General features: G+C 42.0%; 4 protein-coding genes across 5 annotated transcripts in view; 2 read left to right on the top strand and 2 right to left on the bottom strand.

Annotated features, from left to right (window-relative positions):
- Positions 1-2,237: 2,237 nt before the first annotated feature.
- Positions 2,238-8,501, bottom strand: LOC311006473 (uncharacterized protein; the record flags this gene model as incomplete). Its single annotated transcript, XM_083999320.1, has 6 exons — positions 8,230-8,501; positions 7,152-7,229; positions 6,939-7,040; positions 6,612-6,662; positions 2,481-2,531; positions 2,238-2,376 (listed from the first exon to the last, which is right to left on the bottom strand). Exons 1-6 carry the CDS (start codon positions 8,334-8,336, stop codon positions 2,238-2,240), a joined length of 528 nt encoding a protein of 175 aa, XP_083855446.1. The 5' UTR covers positions 8,337-8,501.
- Positions 8,502-10,324: 1,823 nt separating this feature from the next.
- LOC311006675 (V-type proton ATPase subunit F) lies at positions 10,325-12,577 on the bottom strand. 2 transcript variants are annotated; one of them, XM_083999568.1, is made up of 2 exons: positions 12,354-12,577; positions 10,325-10,678 (listed from the first exon to the last, which is right to left on the bottom strand). In XM_083999568.1, exons 1-2 carry the CDS (start codon positions 12,509-12,511, stop codon positions 10,477-10,479), a joined length of 360 nt encoding a protein of 119 aa, XP_083855694.1. In that variant the 5' UTR covers positions 12,512-12,577; the 3' UTR covers positions 10,325-10,476. The 2 variants fall into 2 exon arrangements, 1 of the variants encoding a protein (XP_083855694.1); XR_014596383.1 differs by lacking the exon at positions 12,354-12,577 and adding an exon at positions 12,193-12,221 and having other exon boundaries at positions 10,540-10,678.
- LOC311006472 (ragulator complex protein LAMTOR4-like) lies at positions 12,566-16,320 on the top strand (the record flags this gene model as incomplete). Its single annotated transcript, XM_083999319.1, has 4 exons — positions 12,566-12,646; positions 13,533-13,616; positions 15,434-15,557; positions 16,061-16,320. 4 exons carry the CDS (start codon positions 12,566-12,568, stop codon positions 16,156-16,158), a joined length of 387 nt encoding a protein of 128 aa, XP_083855445.1. The 3' UTR covers positions 16,159-16,320.
- A 958-nt stretch (positions 16,321-17,278) lies between these two features.
- LOC311006471 (protein DENND6B-like) overlaps positions 17,279-24,649 on the top strand; it is a gene marked incomplete at both ends in the record, with an annotated part of 17,767 nt that continues 10,396 nt past the window's right edge. The window contains 4 exons of the mRNA XM_083999318.1: positions 17,279-17,389; positions 22,414-22,452; positions 22,590-22,632; positions 22,730-22,839. Coding sequence (XP_083855444.1) covers positions 17,279-17,389; positions 22,414-22,452; positions 22,590-22,632; positions 22,730-22,839 — 303 coding nt within the window. The remainder of the gene's footprint in view (positions 17,390-22,413; positions 22,453-22,589; positions 22,633-22,729; positions 22,840-24,649) is intronic.

Here is a 24,649-nt window from a genome sequence, read left to right as displayed (position 1 = left end):
ACTAAAACGGTTGTGGTACAAACACAGAGTTGATGGAGGTGGAAACTATCGGTAGAGACAGGGCCGTTGATAGGAATTCTGAGCCCCCTTAAAGAATACTAAAGTGGGCCCCTCCCCCTAACTTTTCCAGTTTTTTTTCTTAGACTACGTATGTATTATCGTTTTTTATTTAGCCTACTTTGCTTTGATGCTAATGCAGCATTACACTGCAAAAACTCAAGTATCTTAGCAAGAATATTTGTCTTATTTCTAGTCAAAATGTCATTTCTAGTCAAAACAAATCTCATTATACTTAAAATAAGACTCATCATATTAAAAGCAGTTTGTTTTTAGACACTTTTTACTTCTTTCAAACAGATTTTCACTTGGAATAAGTAGAAAAAAATCTGATCGTGGAACAAGTTTTTCTTTCTTATTACAAACACAAAAAACTTGCTTTCACTGGCAGATTTTTCTACTTATTTCAAGTGAAAATTAGTTTGAAACAAGTGAAAATGATCTAAAAACAAGTTAATTTTTAGGTGATGAGTCTTATTTTAAGTGGAAAGAGATTAGTTTTGACTAGAAATGAGACATTTGGACAAGAAATAAGACAAATATTCTTGGAAAGATGTAGAGTTTTTACAGTGTACTATGAGTACTAATCAAGGTCTTACACAGAATAAATCAGTCATACAAAGATTAGACTACTGGGGTTTTTATGGGCCCCACTGGGCGCTGGGCCCCTAGAGTTATCATCACCTTTCTCCCCTATACAACGGCCCTGTTTTAAGCTGTAAAGTCAGATATTTTAACATGGGGGTCAATGGGAGAACTGGTCTCTTCTGGTCTCAGCCCCCAGAGGCCGGACGGAGAACTGCAGCTTCTTGAACGTGGAAGTGGTCTTCACTTGGAGAAACCACAACTCCCCCGTTGGTCAGAAGAACCAATCAGAACGGGTCCAGCTCCTCTGTGGGCGGAGCTTAGCATCACCTCATTATTACCACATCATCACATCATCATTACTATTATGTCCCGTCTGTCCGTCCCGTTGCTCACCCTGAGCTTTCTCCTGGTTTTCCATGGAGTTTTTCCTCAGTGGATGTGAGGGTCTAAGGACAGAGGATGTTGTTATGATGGGATGTAAAGCCCTTTGAGACAAACTGGTGGTAGAAACGGGCTATACTAATAAAACTGCCTTGCCTTTCTTCTTTTTGTTGCTGTTGTGTTGCTGTTGTGTTGCTGCTGTTGTGTTGCTGCTGTTGTGTTGCTGTTGTGTAATGTGTTGCTCATAATGAAGCGAGCGGACGCTGCTCATGTTAATGAGCTCGGCCTCGTTAGCATCTGTGAGAGGAAACCATCTTTCATCCCGGTTGATGCGGCGGCGCCACGGCGACGTATGCAGCTCATCCATTATTCATGAGGTTTAAATCTCATTAAAGCTGCTTTTATTCCTGTCTCAGCTTCTACTCTGCTAATAAAACCCTGATGAACCGTTTAAATAATAGAATCTATAATTATACCGAACGCACAAACACATGTTAATGAGACGCACACAGACACACACACTCACACATTTCATTTGTTTCCTAATGGAGCCTCGACATCACCGGCTCATCTGCATGAAACCAGGAAACACATCACACAGAAACACGACGCACGGCGCTCGACCTTTCACCTCTGACATCATCGCCCAGAAGGTCAAAGGTCACGACTGAACCTTCACTCAAAGTGTTTTACTGGTGTTTGTTGTCGATCAGAGAAACAAAAAGACACAAAGACTCAAGTGAGACGACATTTTACACAAAAACACTGAAAGGTTAAAGGTGCAGTGCGTAAAATATTTCCTCCTGGCGGCGCAAGATGGTGACACTCTCTAAAGCCAGACCCTTGTTACATAATAATATAATATAATATGATATAATGTAATGTAATGTAATGTAATGTAATATAATATAATATAAAAGAATAATAATAAGGCTACAGAAACCAAACAGGTTTTATTTTATAGAGATCATAAACTTATACAAATACATTCATGGGTAGTAGATTCAGATTTTAACAATAAACCTTGACATATATTACACACTGGACCTTAAAGGGATACGCCAACATTTTTTTTCCGTGTCTTCCCTCACTCCCGAGTCCATGACCAGCAGATAGACGCCATCCTTTCCACTGTGCGTCCAATTAACCACTTTGTGGACTGTGACGTCGTTGTGACGTCGTTGTGACGTCATGATGACATCATGATGACATCACTTCCCGTTCCCAAAAGGATCGGATGACGATCGACCAGCTCGCTCGTCTCCACCAAACTGGAGGTCACGACCCAGATTCATCAGAGCGCAGATACTGAGCTGACAGCCGGGGGGCGGCGCCGCGAAGCCCGTGTCCCTGCAAGATCAATACACTGATCGATACACCCATCAATACACTGATCAATACACTTGTGTGTATGTGTGTGTGTGTGTGTGTGTGTGTGTGTGTGTTGTTCTCACCTGGTGTGTGTGTTGTTGTCTTCAGGTGTGTTGAACGGAGGCTCCACCCACCTGACGGACAGACACAGAAAACTTTATTGATCCCTGAACGGACACAGACACAGAAAACTTTATTGATCCCTGAACGGACAAAGACACAGAAAACTTTATTGATCCCTGAACGGACACAGACACAGAAAACTTTATTGATCCCTGAACGGACAAAGACACAGAAAACTTTATTGATCCCTGAACGGACACAGACACAGAAAACTTTATTGATCCCTGAACGGACACAGACACAGAAAACTTTATTGATCCCTGAATGGACATCAACATTCTGATTGGCTCTGTCTCCTGTTTGACCTCTGACCTCTGGCTTCGTCTTCATGTGTTTTAGTCTCATGTGATCAACGTATTGATCAGTGTATTGATCGATTTATTGAAGTCACCAACTCAGATCGATCAACATGTTTAATGACAATTTATTGACACAAAAAAACCAACATACAACAACAGTGATTATTATTATTATGAGTCAACTACGACTCCCATGATGCATTTCACCACCAGATGTCTGTTTTCCTCATGACAGCAGCAGCCGAGGCTCATGGGTATTGTAGTGTTTAAAGATATACACCAAACTACACTAACAGACGCCGTCTCAGCTGATTAATCATTATATAATCAATATGTTTCAACAACATCAGCATCAATGAACATCCACCATGTTACTCTGAATACTCCAGTTCCCATGAGCCTTTGCTGTAAGAGTGCTGTGCTGTTGCACCATGGGAGTCGTAGTCATCGACCGTTCACGACTCTTCAGATCGTTCTTCCAGTTAAAACGCGGTGCGTTCAGGAGCCTCAGCATAAACGTTGTAATTATCAGTTATAATTTTCTCTGTGGTTAAAACATGGCCGCTTCCCGCCGCTTCCTGTCACTTCCTCCCGTTGCCAAAGGCGCTGGATGCGGCGCTTCCCGCCGTCTCGTCCCCGACCTGCAGGGACGCACCGAGGTTCCCCGTCAGACAGGTGGACAGGAAGCAGCCGCCACCACGCAGCGGCGTTCTGAAGACGCTGAGGGACAGACAGGACAAGATACAGTAACTTCCTGTGTAGTGAGTGATGCTGTCCTCTGATTGGACAGAAGATACAGTAACTTCCTGTGTAGTGAGTGATGCTGTCCTCTGATTGGACAGAAGATACAGTAACTTCCTGTGTAGTGAGTGATGCTGTCCTCTGATTGGACAGAAGATACAGTAACTTCCTGTGTAGTGAGTGATGCTGTCCTCTGATTGGACAGAGGATACAGTAACTTCCTGTGTAGTGAGTGATGCTGTCCTCTGATTGGACAGAAGATACAGTAACTTCCTGTGTAGTGAGTGATGCTGTCCTCTGATTGGACAGAGGATACAGTAACTTCCTGTGTAGTGAGTGATGCTGTCCTCTGATTGGACAGAAGATACAGTAACTTCCTGTGTAGTGAGTGATGCTGTCCTCTGATTGGACAGAGGATACAGTAACTTCCTGTGTAGTGAGTGATGCTGTCCTCTGATTGGACAGAAGATACAGTAACTTCCTGTGTAGTGAGTGATGCTGTCCTCTGATTGGCTGCAGCTGCTTCCTGAAACCTAAAACCCTCAGACTCGTCACGTTCTCAGCTTTATTCTGGAGGGACAGCAACAGGAAGTGACGTCACACCGACACAACGACATCACACTGTGATCATGAGGATGATGATGTCATCATATGACCTCAGAGGTCAGAGGTTAGAGGTCAGAGGTCAGATTGAGGCGACAGCAGCAGGTGAGAATCTGAACATGAAAAACCTACTGTGGGGCTGGAAAGCAAGCAAACCAGTTTATACCAGTTTATACCAGTTTAAACCAGTCTTAACCAGTTTAAACCAGACTGATCCAGTCTAAATCAATTTAAACCAGTTTGAACCAGTTAGTTTAAACCAGTTTAAACCAGTTTAAACCAGTTTGAACCAGTTTATACTAGTTTTAACTAGACTGATCCAGTCTAAACCAATTTAAGCCAGTTTGAACCAGTTAGTTTAAACCAGTCTGAACCAGTTTATACCAGTTTAAACCAGTCTGAGCCAGTTTATACCAGTTTAAACCAGTCTTAACCAGTTTTAACTAGACTGATCCAGTCTAAACCAATTTAAGCCAGTTTAAACCAGTTAGTTTAAACCAGTTTATACCAGTCTGAGCCAGTTTATACCAGTTTAAACCAGTCTTAACCAGTTTTAACTAGACTGATCCAGTCTAAACCAATTTAAGCCAGTTTGAACCAGTTAGTTTAAACCAGTTTATACCAGTTTAAACCAGTCTGAGCCAGTTTATACCAGTCTTAACCAGTTTAAACCGGACTGATCTAGTCTAAACCAATTTAAACCAGTTTGAACCAGTTTATACCAGTTTAAACCAGTTAGTTTAAACCAGTCTTAACCAGTTTTAACCAGTCTGAGCCAGTTTAAACCAATTTAAGCCAGTTTGAACCAGTTAGTTTAAACCAGTCTGAACCAGTTTATACCAGTTTAAACCAGTCTGAGCCAGTTTATACCAGTTTAAACCAGTCTTAACCAGTTTTAACTAGACTGATCCAGTCTAAACCAATTTAAGCCAGTTTAAACCAGTTAGTTTAAACCAGTTTATACCAGTCTGAGCCAGTTTATACCAGTTTAAACCAGTCTTAACCAGTTTTAACTAGACTGATCCAGTCTAAACCAATTTAAGCCAGTTTGAACCAGTTAGTTTAAACCAGTTTATACCAGTTTAAACCAGTCTGAGCCAGTTTATACTAGTCTTAACCAGTTTAAACCGGACTGATCCAGTCTAAACCAATTTAAACCAGTTTATACCAGTTTAAACCAGTCTGAGCCAGTTTATACCAGTTTAAACCAGTCTTAACCAGTTTAAACCGGACTGATCCAGTCTAAACCAATTTAAACTAGTTTGAACCAGTTTATACCAGTTTAAACCAGTTAGTTTAAACCAGTCTTAACCAGTTTTAACTAGACTGATCCAGTCTAAACCAATTTAAGCCAGTTTGAACCAGTTAGTTTAAACCAGTTTATACCAGTTTAAACCAGTCTGAGCCAGTTTATACCAGTTTAAACCAGTCTTAACCAGTTTAAACCGGACTGATCCAGTCTAAACCAATTTAAACCAGTTTATAACAGTTTAAACCAGTCTGAGCCAGTTTATACCAGTTTAAACCAGTCTTAACCAGTTTAAACCGGACTGATCCAGTCTAAACCAATTTAAACTAGTTTGAACCAGTTTATACCAGTTTAAACCAGTTAGTTTAAACCAGTCTTAACCAGTTTTAACTAGACTGATCCAGTCTAAACCAATTTAAGCCAGTTTGAACCAGTTAGTTTAAACCAGTTTATACCAGTTTAAACCAGTCTGAGCCAGTTTATACCAGTTTAAACCAGTCTTAACCAGTTTAAACCGGACTGATCCAGTCTAAACCAATTTAAACCAGTTTATACCAGTTTAAACCAGTCTGAGCCAGTTTATACCAGTTTAAACCAGTCTTAACCAGTTTAAACCGGACTGATCCAGTCTAAACCAATTTAAACCAGTTTGAACCAGTTTTTACCAGTTTAAACCAGTTAGTTTAAACCAGTCTTAACCAGTTTTAACTAGACTGATCCAGTCTAAACTTATTTAAACCAGTCTGAACCAGTTAGTTTAAACCAGTCTGAACCAGTTTATACCAGTTTAAACCAGTCTGAGCCAGTTTATACCAGTTTAAACCAGTCTTAACCAGTTTTAACTAGACTGATCCAGTCTAAACTTATTTAAACCAGTCTGAACCAGTTAGTTTAAACCAGTCTGAACTAGTCTTAACCAGTTAGTTTAAACTGGTTAAGACTAGATTAGTTTAAACTGGACTGATCCAGTCTAAACCGATTCAAACCAGTCTGAACCTGTTAGATTAAACCAGTTTATACCAGTCTAAACCAGTCTTAACCAGTCTTAACTAGTCTTAACCAGTCTTAACTTGTTTAAACCAGACTGATCCAGTCAAAACCAGTTTAAACCAGTCTGAACCAGTTTAAACCAGTCTGAACCAGTTAGTTTAAACCAGTTTAAACCAGTCTGAACCAGTTTAAAGAGCTGCTGTACTCACAATGAGGGGGCGTCTGCTTCGCTGCTGCTGTTGAACATCTCCATCTCCGTCCTAAAGACAAACTCAGTCTCAGTTAAAGGTCCAGTCTGTGAAATGTTGGTAAAACCGTCACGTCCAGCGTTCAGTTAAAGGTCCAGTCTGTGAAATGTTGGTAAAACCACGTCCAGTCACGTCCAGCGTTCAGTTAAAGGTCCAAAACAGGTTTTATTCTATAGCGATTATACACTGATACTAATATATTCATGGTAGTAGATTCAGATTTGAACAATAAACCTCGTTAATTATTTACAGACTGCACCTTTAAGAAGAAAGTGAGCATGAACTGACCCTGTAACCACGCCCTCTGAGGCCACGCCCCCTGTGGCCACGCCCCCTGAGACCGTGCCCTCTGATTGGCTGGCGTTGGCGTTGGCGTTCTGAGACTCGTATCTGACAAAGAAACAGAAGTTAAAGTTCCGTAACAACTCGTTTCCGTAACGACTCATTTCCGTAACGACTCGTTTGGTTTGATCCGTCACTTCCTGTTTCCTTCCCGCTCACCTGGTGGCGTTCTCCTCCGCTCCGTTCTCCTCCGCAGGGTCAACGACGATGACGACCTCGGCGTCCCGGTCGCCACGGCTGCACCAACACACACAACATGACATCACTGATGACATCACTGATGACATCACAGCGCTGAGCCTCGGCGTGTTCATCATCATCATCATCATCTTTATTCACACATACAGACCGAATCTCCTTGTTGTTTACATTCTACTTCCTGGTAGAAAACCAGCTGTAATGTGAATGAGATCAATAGTAACGAACGAGAGTTTAGCTACGTATATATCATATTTTTCACGCCCTATCACGGGAGGGTTTTAGCAGCAGGACGTCAGCTGTTAAAACCCTCCCGTTGTGGGACACGACATGAAACTACTCCAGTTAGCTCAGTCATGTTGGAACTCAGATATCCGCTGGAGAAAATATTTTTTCATGGACCGTTTATTGAGTCACTGAGTTATTAAAGTTAAACAGGTAGCTAACCGTTAGCCCGGCTAATCTCTGATAACCATGACTAATTACAAAAATGTGCACACAGAAATAGTAATGTTTGTCCAATCATTGGTTTTATAAACTTTACAAACATCAGATTAGTCTAAACGGTGATATAGTGACATGAAAAATTAGATAAATATAGTGAAACTCTCGTTCGTCACTATTGTGCACTATTGTACAGCCAAGGGATGCGCGTGAATGTGGTGACGTAGGGACGAGGACCAATAGATCCATGACGAGGGCGGGGGCTGCTAACTCCATCTGTTGACAAGACGTTATGGTGCGTTCAAGGCAACTCGTAACTCGTGTTTTTCTGACCTGTGAAGTGGTACCAGTTCGATCTGGTACGAGTTCACCGGTCAGAAGTTACGAGTGGCCGTTATAGTGACTTTCACAGGTAAAACAGGTCGGAGAAACACGAGTGGGTTGCCTGGAACGCTACAAAGTCGTAAGTTGTGACTTGAAGCTGTAATTTACGATTTCAAAAGCCTGCCTGGAACGCAGCATTAGCCAAAACCACCGGATCGTTTACTTCTGCTTTAACTTTTTCTAAGAGATCAAGGGTGCGGCGTGTTCTCACCTGGTCTGGTTGAGCGGCGGAGGAGGAAGAGGAAGAGACGCCGCCATCATCATCGTCACCATGGTCGCCATCGTCAACGCCGTCTTCATCGTCATCGTCATCGTCATGGTTACGGCGGCGTGGAGAGAGAGAGAGCGGGCAGCTCTGTGAGTCAGAGTGGAGGCGACTCGCCCGCCGCTGGTTTTATACGGCGCCGTGACATCATCGCCGCTCCGACGCTGTGATTGGTTCCCGTCGGCTGAAGGTCGTCAGGATGAGCGATGATGGCGACGACCCTCGGTGTTGTTTGTTTACCTCCGGACGCTATCAGCTCCACGACCCTGACGCCTGATTGGTCGACGCCTATAACCCTATTTGTCTTATTTCTAGTCAAAACTAATCTCATTCTACCTAAAATAAGACTCATCACATTAAAAGCAGCTTGTTTTTAGACACTTTGTACTTCTTTCAAGCAGATTTTCACTTGAAATAAGTAGAAAAATCTGATAGTGGAGCAAGTTTTTCTTTCTTATTACAAACACAAAAAAAAACTTGCTTTCACTGGCAGATTTTTCTACTTATTTCAAGTGAAAATTAATTTGAAACAAGTGAAAATGATCTAAAAACAAGTTCATTTGTAGGTTGTGAGTGGAAAAAGAGTTTAGTTTTGACTAGTAATAAGACGACCGCGACCCTCGGCGCCGCTCCGGTGTTGTTTACCTCCGGACGCTATCAGCTCCACGACCCTGACGCCTGATTGGGTCGACGCCGGTCGCCATGGAAACGGCCTCAGCACAAAGTCAGATAGATACGATGATGTCATCATGTGTGTGTGTGTGTGTGTGGCAACAAGCCGTTTTAACATTTAAAAACCAGACTGGATGTGTTGTAGATCTCTGTAATTCAGTTTTGTCTCTTGTCAAAAAGAACATTTCAGATCCATAACTCCGTTCTTCCTTCACTGTAACATTCATGTGTATGGGGTTTGTCATTACAGATATCTACAGTTCAGTTGCAGATATCCACTATGTGAATTACAGATATCTGTAACTGAATTACCACTAGTACTAATTCCAGTTACACATATCTACAACTTGATTCTGACTAGTCATAATTCCAGTTCTAGATCTTTAATTCACCTCAATTACAGATATCTACATGTCCCTGTTCAGATATCTGTAATTAAGTTTTGACTAGGAGAAATGAAGTTGTAGATATCTGTAACTGGAATTAGTACTAGTGGTAATTCAGTTACAGATATCTGTAATTCACATAGTGGATATCTGCAACTGAACTGTAGATATCTGTAATGACAAACCCCATACACATGAATGTTACAGAGAAGGAAGAACGTAGTTGTGGATCTGAAATGTTCTTTTTGACAAGAGGTAAAACTGAATTACAGAGATCTGGAATAAAAAATCCAACAATTCAAAATGTAGTTAGGACCAGTCAGAAAGACGTTGTTGATATCTACAATGTTAATTCTGGAGAGTCAAACTTAGCTTTTAAATGGTAAATCTGCTTATCGTGTGTGTTTTATATCAGCTGATTGTTTGGCTTTGTCTGTTTCCTGTGTGTTTAGTGTGACGTCATCAGTGACTCATCATTATAATTAACTCTGGTAGATTTATGCGTCAAACAGAAAACAAGAGAAGAGAAGAGAAGGGGAATTCACAACACCAAGATTTATTTCACATCTTCATCATCTTCATCTTTATATTCAATAAGTTAAAACACAAAACACAAACACCGTTACATCATTGGTCACATGACGACAGAAACTTCCTCTGTTTCCTAGGAAACGCACCCGTTTCCAAGAGGAAGAAACACAAACAGGAATACTGCAAAAACTCTAAATATTTGTCTTATTTCTTGTCAAAACTAATATCATTCTACTTAAAATAAAAAGCAGCTTGTTTTTAGACACTTTTTACTTCTTTCAAGCAGATTTTCACTTGAAATAAGTAGAAAAATCTTTTCTTTCTTATTACAAGCACAAAAAACTGGCAGATTTTTCTACTTATTTCAATTGAAAATGAGTTTGAAACAAGTGAAAATGATCTAAAAACAAGTTCATTTTTAGGTTGTGAGTGGAAAAAGAGTTTAGTTTTGACTAGAAATGAGACAAATATTCTTGGAAAGATGTAGAGTTTTTGCAGTGAAGAGGAGGAGGAGGAATGGAACGAGAACGAATCAACACGTTCAGGGACAAAGGTCAAAGTAAACGCCGTCGTCAGGGACACCGTCGTCAGGGACAACGGCGGTTTATCGGAAGTCCTCGGCGCAGAACATGCCCTTGGCGCGGCGCAGGATGGAGTCCTTGGACGCGTCGTACGGATGCTCCTTGGACGGGATCTCCAGCACGGCCGGGATGGACTGCATGTGGGCGTCGATGGCGTGACGGATCATCTCTGCTATGAACTGGTTGATCAGGATGATGCCGATGTCGTTCCGAGCCAGGAAGCTCCTACACACCAGAGGAGAGAGATAGTTTCTTAATAAAAATGAATGAAGACGCCGTCGTCCCAGTTTCCATAAGCACAACTCTCATCTTTAAGGTTTAAATAAACATCTCATGTCCCATTGGAGTTATTCAAATATTGACTGAATAATACTTTTACATTAATAGATCTATACGACCATTACATCACATTAATCTAAACGTTAACCGCAGTGAAGTTAGTTTGAAGTTGGATATTTGACAGACATTCGCTCCTTCTTAACACATTCAAAATTCATATAAAATATGAAATGTGTTTAAATGCAGTAACAACAGGTGTGTGTCATAGAGGAGACTCAGCTCTACCGTCCGTCAACAGGTCACATGACCAGGGAGTTACTGAGCTCTAACGCTCAGATTTACTGGATTAAATCATAGACTGTAAAAAGAATGGACGTAGCGTCCGTGACGTCACCCATTGGTTTGGGGGAGTCTGTTTTGTGCCGCTACTACGGGGATTAGAACCGCGCCATGTTGGATTCTACTTGCCATATTTGGAGCGGTGCGGCCGTTGGCCGGCCGAGAACCCGCCCACTGGCCTCGTAGCAGCGGTCGCCGGACCTGTCACTCAACGGGTCTGCGCCCTGATTGGCCAGAACTTTAACCCTAATAATAGTAAAACGGTAGAGTTTAAAAAAAATTCACCCCCCTCAGAGTGTGTGCGGGGGTAGAAACTATCGATTGAGACCAAAAAAATAAAATGTACCAGGCTGTAAATATGTTTTTTTAAGCTGTAAAATCGGCTATTTTAACATGGGGCTCGATTGGAGTTGCTCCCTTCTGGAGCCAGCCCCCAGCGACAGCCCAGGGGATTGCAGCTTTTTGAATGCGGAAGTGAGCTTCACTTCTCAGACCGACAACTGCCCCCTTGGATTAAATACATTCAAAATTCATAGAAAATATTAAATGTGTTCAAATGCAATAAAGAAGCTGTGTGTCATTGGCGAATATTGGGGATAGAAAATGAATTTCTACAGCCGGCAGATAATTAAGATGGTAGAGCTGAGCCTCCTCTATGACACACACATGTTGTTATTGCATTTAAACACTTCTGATATTTTCTATAAATGTTTAATGTAGGTTATTGAGAAGGAGCGAATGTCTGTCAGATAAACTAACTTCAAACTAACTTCACTGCCGTTCATCTTAGACAGATGAATGAATGAGTGAACCAGAGGAGATCAGAGGGAGAAGTTGTTATTGTTCTATTCTGGGCTGTGATTCATTCATTCATTGATTCATTCATCCAGATGTTGATGAGTTCATCACAAACAGACGGTTCAGGTCTGGACCAGCAGGAGGTCTGGACCTGAAGCATCAAGGATTCACCTGGTCGTCATCACTACCTACAACACCTGGACTCTAAAATACCTGGACTATTAAACATCTGGACTATTAAACATCTGGACTATTAAACATCTGGTCTCGTGCTCGCGCTCTTATTATGTATGTATTTATGTATTTTAGTCTCGTGCTCTTACTTGAAGGTCTCCTCTATCTCCGTGACACTCTTATGTATGTATTTATGGGATGTATTATGGGATGTATCTTACTTGAAGGTCTCTTCTATCTCCGTGACGCTCTTACAGGTATGGATGTATTATGGGATGTATTATGGGATGTATTATGGGATGTATCTTACTTGAAGGTCTCTTCTATCTCCGTGACGCTCGTGTCCTTCTCCACCACCAGGAAGTTCGGTTTCCGGTTCTTGTTCAGTTCTCCGACGCCACCGAGCAGAAACCCGGTGCACGTGTCCTCGTCACCGATCACAGCGATCAGTTTCCCGCGGCCGGCCATGGTCTCGTGCAGGTCTGGCTCGGTTTAACTGGGTTTAGCTCGGGTTAACGGAGGATGAAGAGGACTAGTGGGTCTAGTGGGTCTAGCGGGTCTAACGGGGCTAGCTGTCAGCTGCTGCAGATGCTTCACGGTCATGTGAGAATCAGCTGATCGACACTTCCGCTCAGTCAGCTGATCAGGACTTCCGGCTTGGCGGCAGCGGCGCGCGCCCTCTGCTGCTGGGAGGAGGAGACTTCAAAGTAAAAGAAAAAAACAAGAGTAAACCAAAGCGGTGCTTTTATTCTGAAGGTAAAACAATAAAACAGTTTAAAGTCTTTTATTCTGAAGGTCCAGATGAAAATAAAACAATAAAACAATAAAACTGTCTCAAGTCTCTGATTGTTATTTTTTTTTTTTTTTTTTTTTTTTTTTCTCTGATTGTTATTTAAACTTCTAGTATTAGACCCGTGACGTCAGGGGAAACCCGGATGAGCGCTGTGTTGCGTTCAGGTGCACTCCGTGAATCTCTGCTCCAACACACACACAGAGAGACGTGACGTAGTTTCACCATCAGACACTAAACTCGTGTTTTAACTTCATTCAGCTGTAGTAATCTATTACCTCACAGTAAATGAGTAATGAAGGAGATAAAATGAATAATTGATCCGATCAGGTTCAATCTCAGATAAACTGTCTAGATGTCTGGACATCTATATCTATATCTATATCTATCTACATGTAGCCTATATATATCTATGAGTGTGTGATGGTTGTGTAGCTGGTTGTGTAGCTGGTTGTGTAGCTGGTTGTGTAGTTGTGTATTTTCCCGCCGTCCCTGAAGGCACCGCAGGTCACGTGACAGGTCACAAGACGGAAGTGCAGCTGTAAACACAGAAGAAGAAGAAGAAGAAGAAGAAGAAGAGGAAGATGGTGAGTGAGCGCGAGGCTCCACAATAATAATCTGCTTTGATGTTTTATAATGTTTATAAACTATGAACCTGTGACGTCATGTCTCTCTCTGTGTGACGTCATGTCCCTGTAGACCACCGCGGCGCTGACAGCCGGTCTGGACCGCATCCCGGACCAGCTGGGATACCTGGTCATCAGCGAGGACGGAGTTCTGGCCGTGAGTATCGATACATAGATCTATCATCTATCGATCAGATGATTAGATGATTAGTCATGATACAACCTTTTACTGAACTTTAAACCTTTAAACCTTTAAACCGAAGTTATTGATCTGAACTGATCAACAGAGCAAAGAAAACAAACTAAACCCAGTTGATGTTTCAGTCTGATCCTCAACACTGTTCTACTCACAGTCTGTAGCTGGAGAAACTAGAGAGACTCTATATATAAACTAGACTCTATAGAGAGTATATAGACTCTAAAGCAGCGGTTCTCAACTAGTTTCACTCTGGGACACATTTAGCTCTTTATTGAGCAAAGTGCATTTCAGAGCACATGAATGAAACTGAGGAGTTACCATGACAACTGCATGTTGAAGTGAATAAAGAAATATCAAACTGCACAAAATGGAGACCAACAAAACAATATATTTGACTTCTAATGCATCTCTGCATTCAGAGCATGTTCACTAAAGTATATAGACTCTACATAGAGTCTATATACTCTATGTAGAATATATAGACTCTATATAGATTCTATATACTCTGTAGAGTCTATATACTTTAGAGCAGTGGTTCTCAACTGGTGGGTCGGGACCCAGAAGTGGGTCTAGACCCGTTCTGGATGGGTCCTGAACAGCTGGTCAACAAAGTTAATAATATTTAAAGCACATCTGATGTTGGACATGTCTTTTATTTTGAAAAATAACTTATTTTGAAAGGCACGAGACACGTGAACACATGCAGTTGTAGGCTAATGCTCCTCCTCACTTTCTGATTAATGTGGCCTGATGCAGTGAATCTGGTTTTGTTTTGTGGGTCTTTATTTTGTGCAGTTTGATATTTATTCACTTTAGTGAACATGCTCTGAATGCAGAGATGCATTAGAAGTCAAATATATCGTTTTGTTGGTCTCCATTTTATTCACTTCCGTACATGCAGTTGTCATGGTAACTCCTCAGTTTCATTCATGTGCTCTGAAATGCACTTTGCTCAATAAAGAGATAAATGAGTTTTTAAAGGCTTAAAGGAACAGTATCATTTTTTTAAAGTGTGGTTGTATGATCTCCAAATAGCCCCTAAGTACTTTAATTGCAGTAGAAGACTCTCTGCACTCCTCCCGTTAGCAACGCCAGCCCATAATAGCCCTGCCCAGAGATTTACAACATACAGTGTTGTGAATGGACCCAAAGAAACGGCCTATTTTCACGGCCTAAAAGAGGTTTTACCTGGAAAAAAAATACACAGTTCCATTGTTCACTATAATATAATTTTTTCCAGCCCTTCAAAGTGCAGGAAAAACACAGTTTTTATTTGGACCGAACCAACTGCTGATCGGCGGGCGCTAACCCTGGGCGGAGGGATACGTGAGTTGGTTAGGTCCAAATAAAAACTGTGTTTTTCCTGCACTTTGAAGGGCTGGAAAAAATTATATTATAGTGAACAATGGAACTGTGTATTTGTTTTTCAGGTAAAACCTCTTTTAGGCCGTGAAAATAGGCCGTTTCTTTGGGTCTGTTCACAACACTGTATGTTGTAAATCTCTGGGCAGGGCTATTATGGGCTGGCGTTGCTAACGGGAGGAGTGCAGAGAGTCTTCTACTGCAATTAAAGTACTTAGGGGCTATTTGGAGATCATACAACCACACTTTTAAAAAAATGATACTATCCCTTTAAAAAGGGTTAGGGTTTGAATTCTATAAAAGTGACTTAACGACCCAGAGTGAAACTAGTGGAGAACCGCTGCTCTAGTGATTGATCAAAGTGATTGGTCGGTGATTGATCCGTACTGATCCCTGATTGGTCGTCCCCTCAGTCGGCCGGCGAGCTGGAGAACGACGAGCACACGGCCGGCGTGATGATGGAGATGATGAGGACGGCCAGTCGCTTCAGGTTACCAGGGTTACCGGGGGCCGAGCCGCCCTTCAGACGCATGTCAGGTAACACACACACACACAGACACACACACACACACACACACACACACACACACACACACACACACACACAGAGACACACACACACACACACACACACAGAGACACACACACACACACACACAGAGACACACACACACACACACACACACACACACACACACACCCACACACACACACACACACACACACCCACACACACACACACACACACACACACACACACAGACACACACACACACACACACACAGACACACACACACACACACACACACACACAGACACAGACACAGACACACACACACACACACACACACACACACACACACACAGACACACACACACACACACACACACACACACACACACACACACACAGACACACACACACACACACACACAGACACACACACACACACACACACACACACAGACACAGACACAGACACACACACACACACACACACCCCCCCCCCCCCCCCCCCTGACTCTGTGGTCTCCATAGTGATGCTGGAGGACTTCGTTTACACGGTAACCGTCTCGGGGCAGAAAGTCTTCGTGGTCAAACGACAGAACAACCAGCAGGAGCCAATCAGCGTCTGAGGACCGCGTGATGTCACAGGAGGACGGCGTGATGTCACAGGAGGACGGCGTGATGTCACAGGAGGACGGCGTGATGTCACAGCTGATGATCCTGACTCTGTTTGATGTGTTTAGTTTAGTTTAGTTTCTGTTTGTGTGAATAAAATGATGTTTGACCTTTGACCTGCGTCGCCTCTTTAACCAAAACCCTGACTGGGACTGGATGTTTAGATTCAGATGCTGAATGAGTCGTATTTATTGATCGACACGAAGACTAAAACGCTCTGGTGGACAAGTTGTGAGCTGCACATTCACCACGCTATGAGATAATAACACAACGTTACCACACAGTTGTTTTAGAGGGAAATACAGAGACTGTTGATGAAAAACTGTCCCTGAAGGCAACGTGCATCAGAGGTTTTGCATGAATTTCCCTCTAAAACAACTCTGTGTGGTAACGTTGTGTTATTATATCATAGCGTGGTGAATGTGCAGCTCACAACTTGTCCACCAGAGCGTTGTGGAGTTGTTGGATTGTGTATTTGATGAGTTTGATGAGGGAAACCAAGAAATCCCATAATGAGCCTCCGTAGCGTAGCTCTGAGCAGCTCACGGCTCTGCTCCACCGTTCTCAAAACAGCTTGCACTGACAAAGCAAAGGGGGGCTACTCTGAAGAAACTAGAATTGGTGGGGGCAGAGATAGAGGAGGAGGAGGAAGAAGGAGAGGAAGAAGAAAAGAAGAAAGAGAAGACAAAGAAGAAAAGACGTGTTTTCAGTTATTTCACACTTTTTTGTTAATTCCACATGTGTTCACTTCATTCATAGTTTTGGTGCCTTCAGTGAGAATAAAGGAAATTGAATGAGAAGGTGTGTCTAAACTTTTGGCCTGTACTGTATATTAACACAAATATTCCGCTTACTTCTGCTTTAATGTTTTTTGTGCATTGTTCCTGTTTTAAATAAATACATTCATTCATTCATGACTATAGGGGTTATGGCAATGGGCCAGTTTGACTAAATGTTGAACTGTCCCTTTAAGTAGTTGCATCTTGTGACTGTTCCTCTGCTGCAGTGTCTCTCTCCGTCCACCGGGGGCTCGGTGCTCCGGTTGTTGTGGTCTGAGACCGGAGAGCAGAGGAGATGAACCCGTCTGTCCGGTACCGGGACGAGGACCCGTGGTCCCGGTTCGGCTCGTGGCTCGAGTCCGTCTGCGTGGTGACGTTCGACCTGGAGCTGGGCCAGGCCATAGAGGTACCTACCGTAGCCTAGCAACGTTAGCTCTAGTGGCCAGACCATAGTAGTCTACTGTAGCCTAGCAACGTTAGCACCAGCAGCTGATAGAGAGCACAGTTAGTAGACTGTAAAGATAGATAGTCAGAATAGCTAATAGGCTACTGGGTCAGAACCGCTGATGGGATGTGCTGTTGTCATGGTGACGGAGACAGGCGAGTCTCATCCATCTGGAAACGGGATGGTTACATGTTTAGTTATGGGATGTTACATGATATTTCTGAGCAGATTCATGGTCAGTTTAGTTCATACAGCTTCACAGAGACGAGACCAGCTGTTACAGACACTAGAGACTGGCCTCAGATCAATACAGGTGTTTTATTGTGAAAGGGCCTCAGATCAATACAGGTCTTTTATTGTGAAAGGGCCTCAGATCAATACATGTGTTTTATTGTGAAAGGGCCTCAGATCAATACAGGTGTTTTATTGTGAAAGGGCCTCAGATCAATACAGGTGTTTTATTGTGAAAGGGCCTCAGATCAATACAGGTGTTTTATTGTGAAAGGGCCTCAGATCAATACAGGTGTTTTATTGTGAAAGGGCCTCAGATCAATACAGGTCTTTTATTGTGAAAGGGCCTCAGATCAATACATGTGTTTTATTGTGAAAGGGCCTCAGATCAATAGGCTACAGGTGTTTTATTGTGAAAGGGCCTCAGATCAATACAGGTCTTTTATTGTGAAAGGGCCTCAGATCAATACAGGTCTTTTATTGTGAAAGGGCCTCAGATCAATACAGGTGTCTTATTGTGAAAGGGCCTCAGATCAATACAGGCAGGGGTGCAGATCCGATGCCAGGATTGGGGGGGACACAAAAGTGTTTTTTTTTTTTTTTTTTTGCCCATATGCAATTCATACCATGCCGCCATAAATCACAACTCCGCAGAGTCTCGGCATATCATTCAAAACGTACTGCACAGTCCTAAACAACCAACAGCACATATCACTGCTGTTATATTAGTAAATTATAATTTAAAGGGTCTCGGACATGTAATGTCTACTCACATTCTTATCTTTCGCCCCCCACCGACCCTCCCAGATCCCCAATTCTTCTCACCATCTTCATTTTCTCCCAGTGTATGGAACTTTATACATGATTCATTGATATGAATGAAAATCAAATATGAAGCCCTAAGATTGAGGGGGTTGTTTCTTTAAAGCCTGGTGATGTCATCAGCGTCTGTGTAAGAAACTACCCGTTCATTTGCATCGTAGTGGAGGAGACCAGAGATGGAATGTGGAGTCAGAAATATTTTTGTCAAACATTATTTGTTCCAACATTTCTATCATTTCTTTTTAGATGTGAAGAATGTGAAGTCTGAAAATACATTTGTTCAATTTTGAATAGTTTGGGGTATTTTTATTGGGGGGGACAATTCATGTTTTTCAGAAATTGGGGGGGACATGTCCCCCCCGTCCCCCCTGGGATCTGCACCCATGAATACAGGTGTTTTATTGTGAAAGGGCCTCAGATCAATACAGGTGTTTTATTGTGAAAGGGCCTCAGATCAATACAGGTCTTTTATTGTGAAAGGGCCTCAGATCAATACAGGTGTCTTATTGTGAAAGGGCCTCAGATCAATACAGGTGTTTTATTGTGAAAGGGCCTCAGATCAATACAGGTGTTTTATTGTGAAAGGGCCTCAGATCAATACAGGTGTCTTATTGTGAAAGGGCCTCGGATCAATACAGGTGTTTTATTGTGAAAGGGCCTCAGATCAATACAGTCTTTTTATTGTGAAAGGGCCTCAGATCAATACAGGTGTTTTATTGTGAAAGGGCCTCAGATCAATAGGCTACATGTGTTTTATTGTGAAAGGGCCTCGGATCAATAGGCTACATGTGTTTTATTGTGAAAGGGCCTCAGATCAATAGCTACACGTGTTTTATTGTGAAAGGGCCTCAGATCAATACAGGTGTTTTATTGTGAAAGGGCCTCGGATCAATAGGCTACAGGTGTTTTATTGTGAAAGGGCCTCAGATCAATACAGGTGTTTTATTGTGAAAGGGCCTCGGATCAATACAGGTGTTTTATTGTGAAAGGGCCTCGGATCAATAGGCTACAGGTGTTTTATTGTGAAAGGGCCTCGGATCAATACAGGTGTTTTATTGTGAAAGGGCCTCGGATCAATACAGGTGTTTTATTGTGAAAGGGCCTCGGATCAATAGGCTACAGGTGTTTTATTGTGAAAGGGCCTCAGATCAATAGGCTACAGGTGTTTTATTGTGAAAGGGCCTCGGATCAATAGGCTACATGTGTTTTATTGTGAAAGGGCCTCGGATCAATACAGGTGTTTTATTGTGAAAGGGCCTCGGATCAATAGGCTACAGGTGTTTTATTGTGAAAGGGCCTCACATCAATACATGTGTTTTATTGTGAAAGGGCCTCAGATCAATACAGGTGTTTTATTGTGAAAGGGCCTCAGATCAATACAGGTGTTTTATTGTGAAAGGGCCTCGGATCACTACAGGTGTTTTATTGTGAAAGGGCCTCAAATCAATACAGGTGTTTTATTGTGAAAGGGCCTCGGATCAATACATGTGTTTTATTGTGAAAGGGCTTTAGATCAATACAGGTGTTTTATTGTGAAAGGGCCTCGGATCAATAGGCTACAGGTGTTTTATTGTGAAAGGGCCTCACATCAATACATGTGTTTTATTGTGAAAGGGCCTCAGATCAATACAGGTGTTTTATTGTGAAAGGGCCTCGGATCGATACAGGTGTTTTATTGTGAAAGGGCCTCGGATCAATACAGGTGTTTTATTGTGAAAGGGCCTCGGATCAATAGGTTACATGTGTTTTATTGTGAAAGGGCCTCGGATCAATACAGGTGTTTTATTGTGAAAGGGCCTCGGATCAATACAGGTGTTTTATTGTGAAAGGGCCTCGGATCAATAGGCTACATGTGTTTTATTGTGAAAGGGCCTCGGATCAATGCAGGTGTTTTATTGTGAAAGGGCCTCAGATCAATAGGCTACATGTGTTTTATTGTGAAAGGGCCTCGGATCAATACAGGTGTCTTATTGTGAAAGGGCCTCGGATCAATACAGGTGTTTTATTGTGAAAGGGCCTCGGATCAATAGGCTACATGTGTTTTATTGTGAAAGGGCCTCGGATCAATGCAGGTGTTTTATTGTGAAAGGGCCTCGGATCAATAGGCTACATGTGTTTTATTGTGAAAGGGCCTCAGATCAATAGCTACACGTGTTTTATTGTGAAAGGGCCTCAGATCAATACAGGTGTTTTATTGTGAAAGGGCCTCGGATCAATAGGCTACAGGTGTTTTATTGTGAAAGGGCCTCAGATCAATACAGGTGTTTTATTGTGAAAGGGCCTCGGATCAATACAGGTGTTTTATTGTGAAAGGGCCTCGGATCAATAGGCTACAGGTGTTTTATTGTGAAAGGGCCTCGGATCAATACAGGTGTTTTATTGTGAAAGGGCCTCGGATCAATACAGGTGTTTTATTGTGAAAGGGCCTCGGATCAATAGGCTACAGGTGTTTTATTGTGAAAGGGCCTCAGATCAATAGGCTACAGGTGTTTTATTGTGAAAGGGCCTCGGATCAATAGGCTACATGTGTTTTATTGTGAAAGGGCCTCGGATCAATACAGGTGTTTTATTGTGAAAGGGCCTCGGATCAATAGGCTACAGGTGTTTTATTGTGAAAGGGCCTCACATCAATACATGTGTTTTATTGTGAAAGGGCCTCAGATCAATACAGGTGTTTTATTGTGAAAGGGCCTCAGATCAATACAGGTGTTTTATTGTGAAAGGGCCTCGGATCACTACAGGTGTTTTATTGTGAAAGGGCCTCAAATCAATACAGGTGTTTTATTGTGAAAGGGCCTCGGATCAATACATGTGTTTTATTGTGAAAGGGCTTTAGATCAATACAGGTGTTTTATTGTGAAAGGGCCTCGGATCAATAGGCTACAGGTGTTTTATTGTGAAAGGGCCTCACATCAATACATGTGTTTTATTGTGAAAGGGCCTCAGATCAATACAGGTGTTTTATTGTGAAAGGGCCTCGGATCGATACAGGTGTTTTATTGTGAAAGGGCCTCGGATCAATACAGGTGTTTTATTGTGAAAGGGCCTCGGATCAATAGGTTACATGTGTTTTATTGTGAAAGGGCCTCGGATCAATACAGGTGTTTTATTGTGAAAGGGCCTCGGATCAATACAGGTGTTTTATTGTGAAAGGGCCTCGGATCAATAGGCTACATGTGTTTTATTGTGAAAGGGCCTCGGATCAATGCAGGTGTTTTATTGTGAAAGGGCCTCAGATCAATAGGCTACATGTGTTTTATTGTGAAAGGGCCTCGGATCAATACAGGTGTCTTATTGTGAAAGGGCCTCGGATCAATACAGGTGTTTTATTGTGAAAGGGCCTCAGATCAATACAGGTGTTTTATTGTGAAAGGGCCTCAGATCAATAGGCTACATGTGTTTTATTGTGAAAGGAGGAATGAAGCGTTACACTGATGCTGCATTCACCTGCAGTCGGGCAGACGGCCGTCGCTAACAAACCAGATGTCATTTTAGTCACAGAAGTCCAGAGGAAGCCGGTAAAACAATACCACATCACCATGACAACATGTTGTCACGTGTATTATTGTTTTGCCTCGTGCTGACGGACCACTTGTTTACTTGTTTACATAGAGGCTTGTTTATGTCCGTCTGCCGTCCGCCCAATTTCACCTGAATGCAGCATGAAAAATACACAACCACAACACTAGATGGAGGAATTCCTACACAATGTCCCTTGAACCAACCAACCACATTAAAACATGTTCTAACTGAACATTAATGTTCACAGCCGACACGTGGTTGGTTGGTTGGTTGGTTGGTTACTATGGAAACATGAAGGGATGAAGCAGCCAGTGTAGTAAAGCTGGTAACAGTTGAACATGTGTAGTAGCCTACAGTACCTTAGTAACATGAACACAACCATGAGTGTGACTGTGTGTTTGTGTTTGCAGCTGGTTTATCCTCCAGATGTGAAGCTCACGGAGAAGGAGGTAAACACACATTCATCTTCATTCATCTCCATTGATCTCCATTGATCTCCATTCATCTCCATTGATCATTGATCATTGATCTTTATTGATCGTCTCTGCTACTTATTGATCTCTGTGTTGTTGATGTGTCTCCTCAGAAAACCAGCATCTGCTACCTGTCCTTCCCCGACTCCTACTCAGGTAGACTCTGCCATCCCATAATACTGACTCTGCCATCCCATAATACTGACTCTGCCATCCCATAATACTGAGCTGTGACCCTCTGTGTCGTCTCCAGGTTGCCTTGGCGACACTCAGTTCAGCTTTCGGCTGCGTCAGTCGGTCGGTCGCCGAGCAACGAGGTTCAGAGACGACGTTTACAACCGCGACGCTCCGGTGACGCTGCAGGTGAGTTATTGATCATCAGCTGATCGATAATTAGATTCATCAAAGGCTGCCAGCAAATAAAAACAACTCATGTTAGTTGAGGTCCTTTCTGGTTGGTTGGTTGGTTGGTTGGATTGATAATGAATTAAAGGAATGTATGGAACAGAGGGATAATGCTAAGAAAATGGCAATCAGCTCTAATTATGAATCTGATTGGCAAGTATATCGCAAATTAAGAAATTATGTAACCAAGTTGAATATAAAGAAAAAGAAAATGCATTATGATAATCTGTTTAACAACATAAAACATGACAGCAAGCAATTATGGAATACTTTAAATAACATAATGGGCAGGAAATCTAGATCTACTCCTGCATTTCTGGAATCAGAGGGACAGTTCATTACCAGGCCTTTGGATATTGCAAATCATCTCAATAATCATTTTTTAAATAAAGTAAATAAACTTAGGAATGAAATGAGCCTAGTTGATAAGGTACAATCCCACTGTATTATAAGAAATCAAATCATGGAAGGCAAAAAGTGTGAGTTTGACTTTACAACAGTCACAGTCAAACAGGTAGAAAAACTATTACTTGGATGTAAAGACAAACCAGCCGGAGTAGATAATATTGACATGAAATTGCTCAGACTGGTAGCTAACCTAATTTCCGTACCAATTTGTCATGTGTTTAATTTAAGCATCAAGAAAGGTATTTTTCCTCAGGCATGGAAAACTGCAAAAATCATTCCATTACCTAAGAATCCTATTGTATCTTTCTGTACCTCAAATAGCAGACCAATAAGTTTGCTGCCTGCTCTGAGTAAAATAATGGAGAAAATTGCTTTTAATCAAATACAGCACTATTTTGCATCTAATGATTTGAATACTGACTATCAACATGCTTACAGGGAGGAACACTCCACTGCCACAGCACTCACACAAATGGCTGATGAGTGGCTTCAAGAAATTAACAATAGACATTTAGTTGGAGCAGTACTGTTAGATTTCAGTGCAGCTTTTGATATTATTGATCATAATTTGTTGTTACAGAAATTAGAATGTTATGGTTTCAGCTTGAATGCAACTCGATGGCTAGAGAGCTACTTGAAAAACAGGAAACAGACAGTCTGTTTTAACGGAAGTTTGTCTGAGACAAAAGTGATTGATTGTGGCGTCCCGCAGGGTAGTAGTCTTGGTCCTTTGCTATATTCAATATTTACCAATGACCTACCACTGGCCCTAAAAGACGCAAAAATTTCAATGTATGCAGACGACTCGACAATATATATATACCTAAAACCACAATAGAGGAACTTAGCAGTGTGTTAAATCAGGAACTTCAAGCAGTGGTGAAATGGATAGTTGATAATAAATTAGTTCTTAATACCTCTAAAACAAATAGCATTGTGTTTGGGACAAAAAATATGTTAACAAATGAGCCAAAACTGAAGCTATATGTGAATGATGTGATTGTAGAACAAGTGCACGAAACCAAGCTTCTAGGAATAATATTCGATAGTAAATTAACATGGGCAAAACATATTGAGAAAGTAATAAATAAAATGGGCAGGAGTCTGTCGGCGATAAGAAGATGTGACTTGTTACCTGTAAATGTAAGGGGAAGTGTAATTAAGAGCCTTGTGTTATCACACCTCGATTATTGTTCGGAGGTTTGGTCGTGTGCTGCTTCATCACTTATAAAGAAATTGCAAATTGCTCAAAACAAGGCAGCACGATATTTGTTGCGCTGTCCATACAAAACCAATGTTGATAAAATGCATAACTGTCTTGCCTGGTTGAATGTTAAGAACAGATTTACTGCCTCAGTAG

This window comes from Trachurus trachurus, assembly GCF_905171665.1.
Source record: "Trachurus trachurus genome assembly, chromosome: 23".
In the NCBI taxonomy this organism is placed as follows: Eukaryota; Metazoa; Chordata; class Actinopteri; order Carangiformes; family Carangidae; genus Trachurus; species Trachurus trachurus.
The sequence above is the reverse complement of the archived record's forward strand: the minus strand, read 5'-3'. Positions and strand labels throughout refer to the sequence as shown.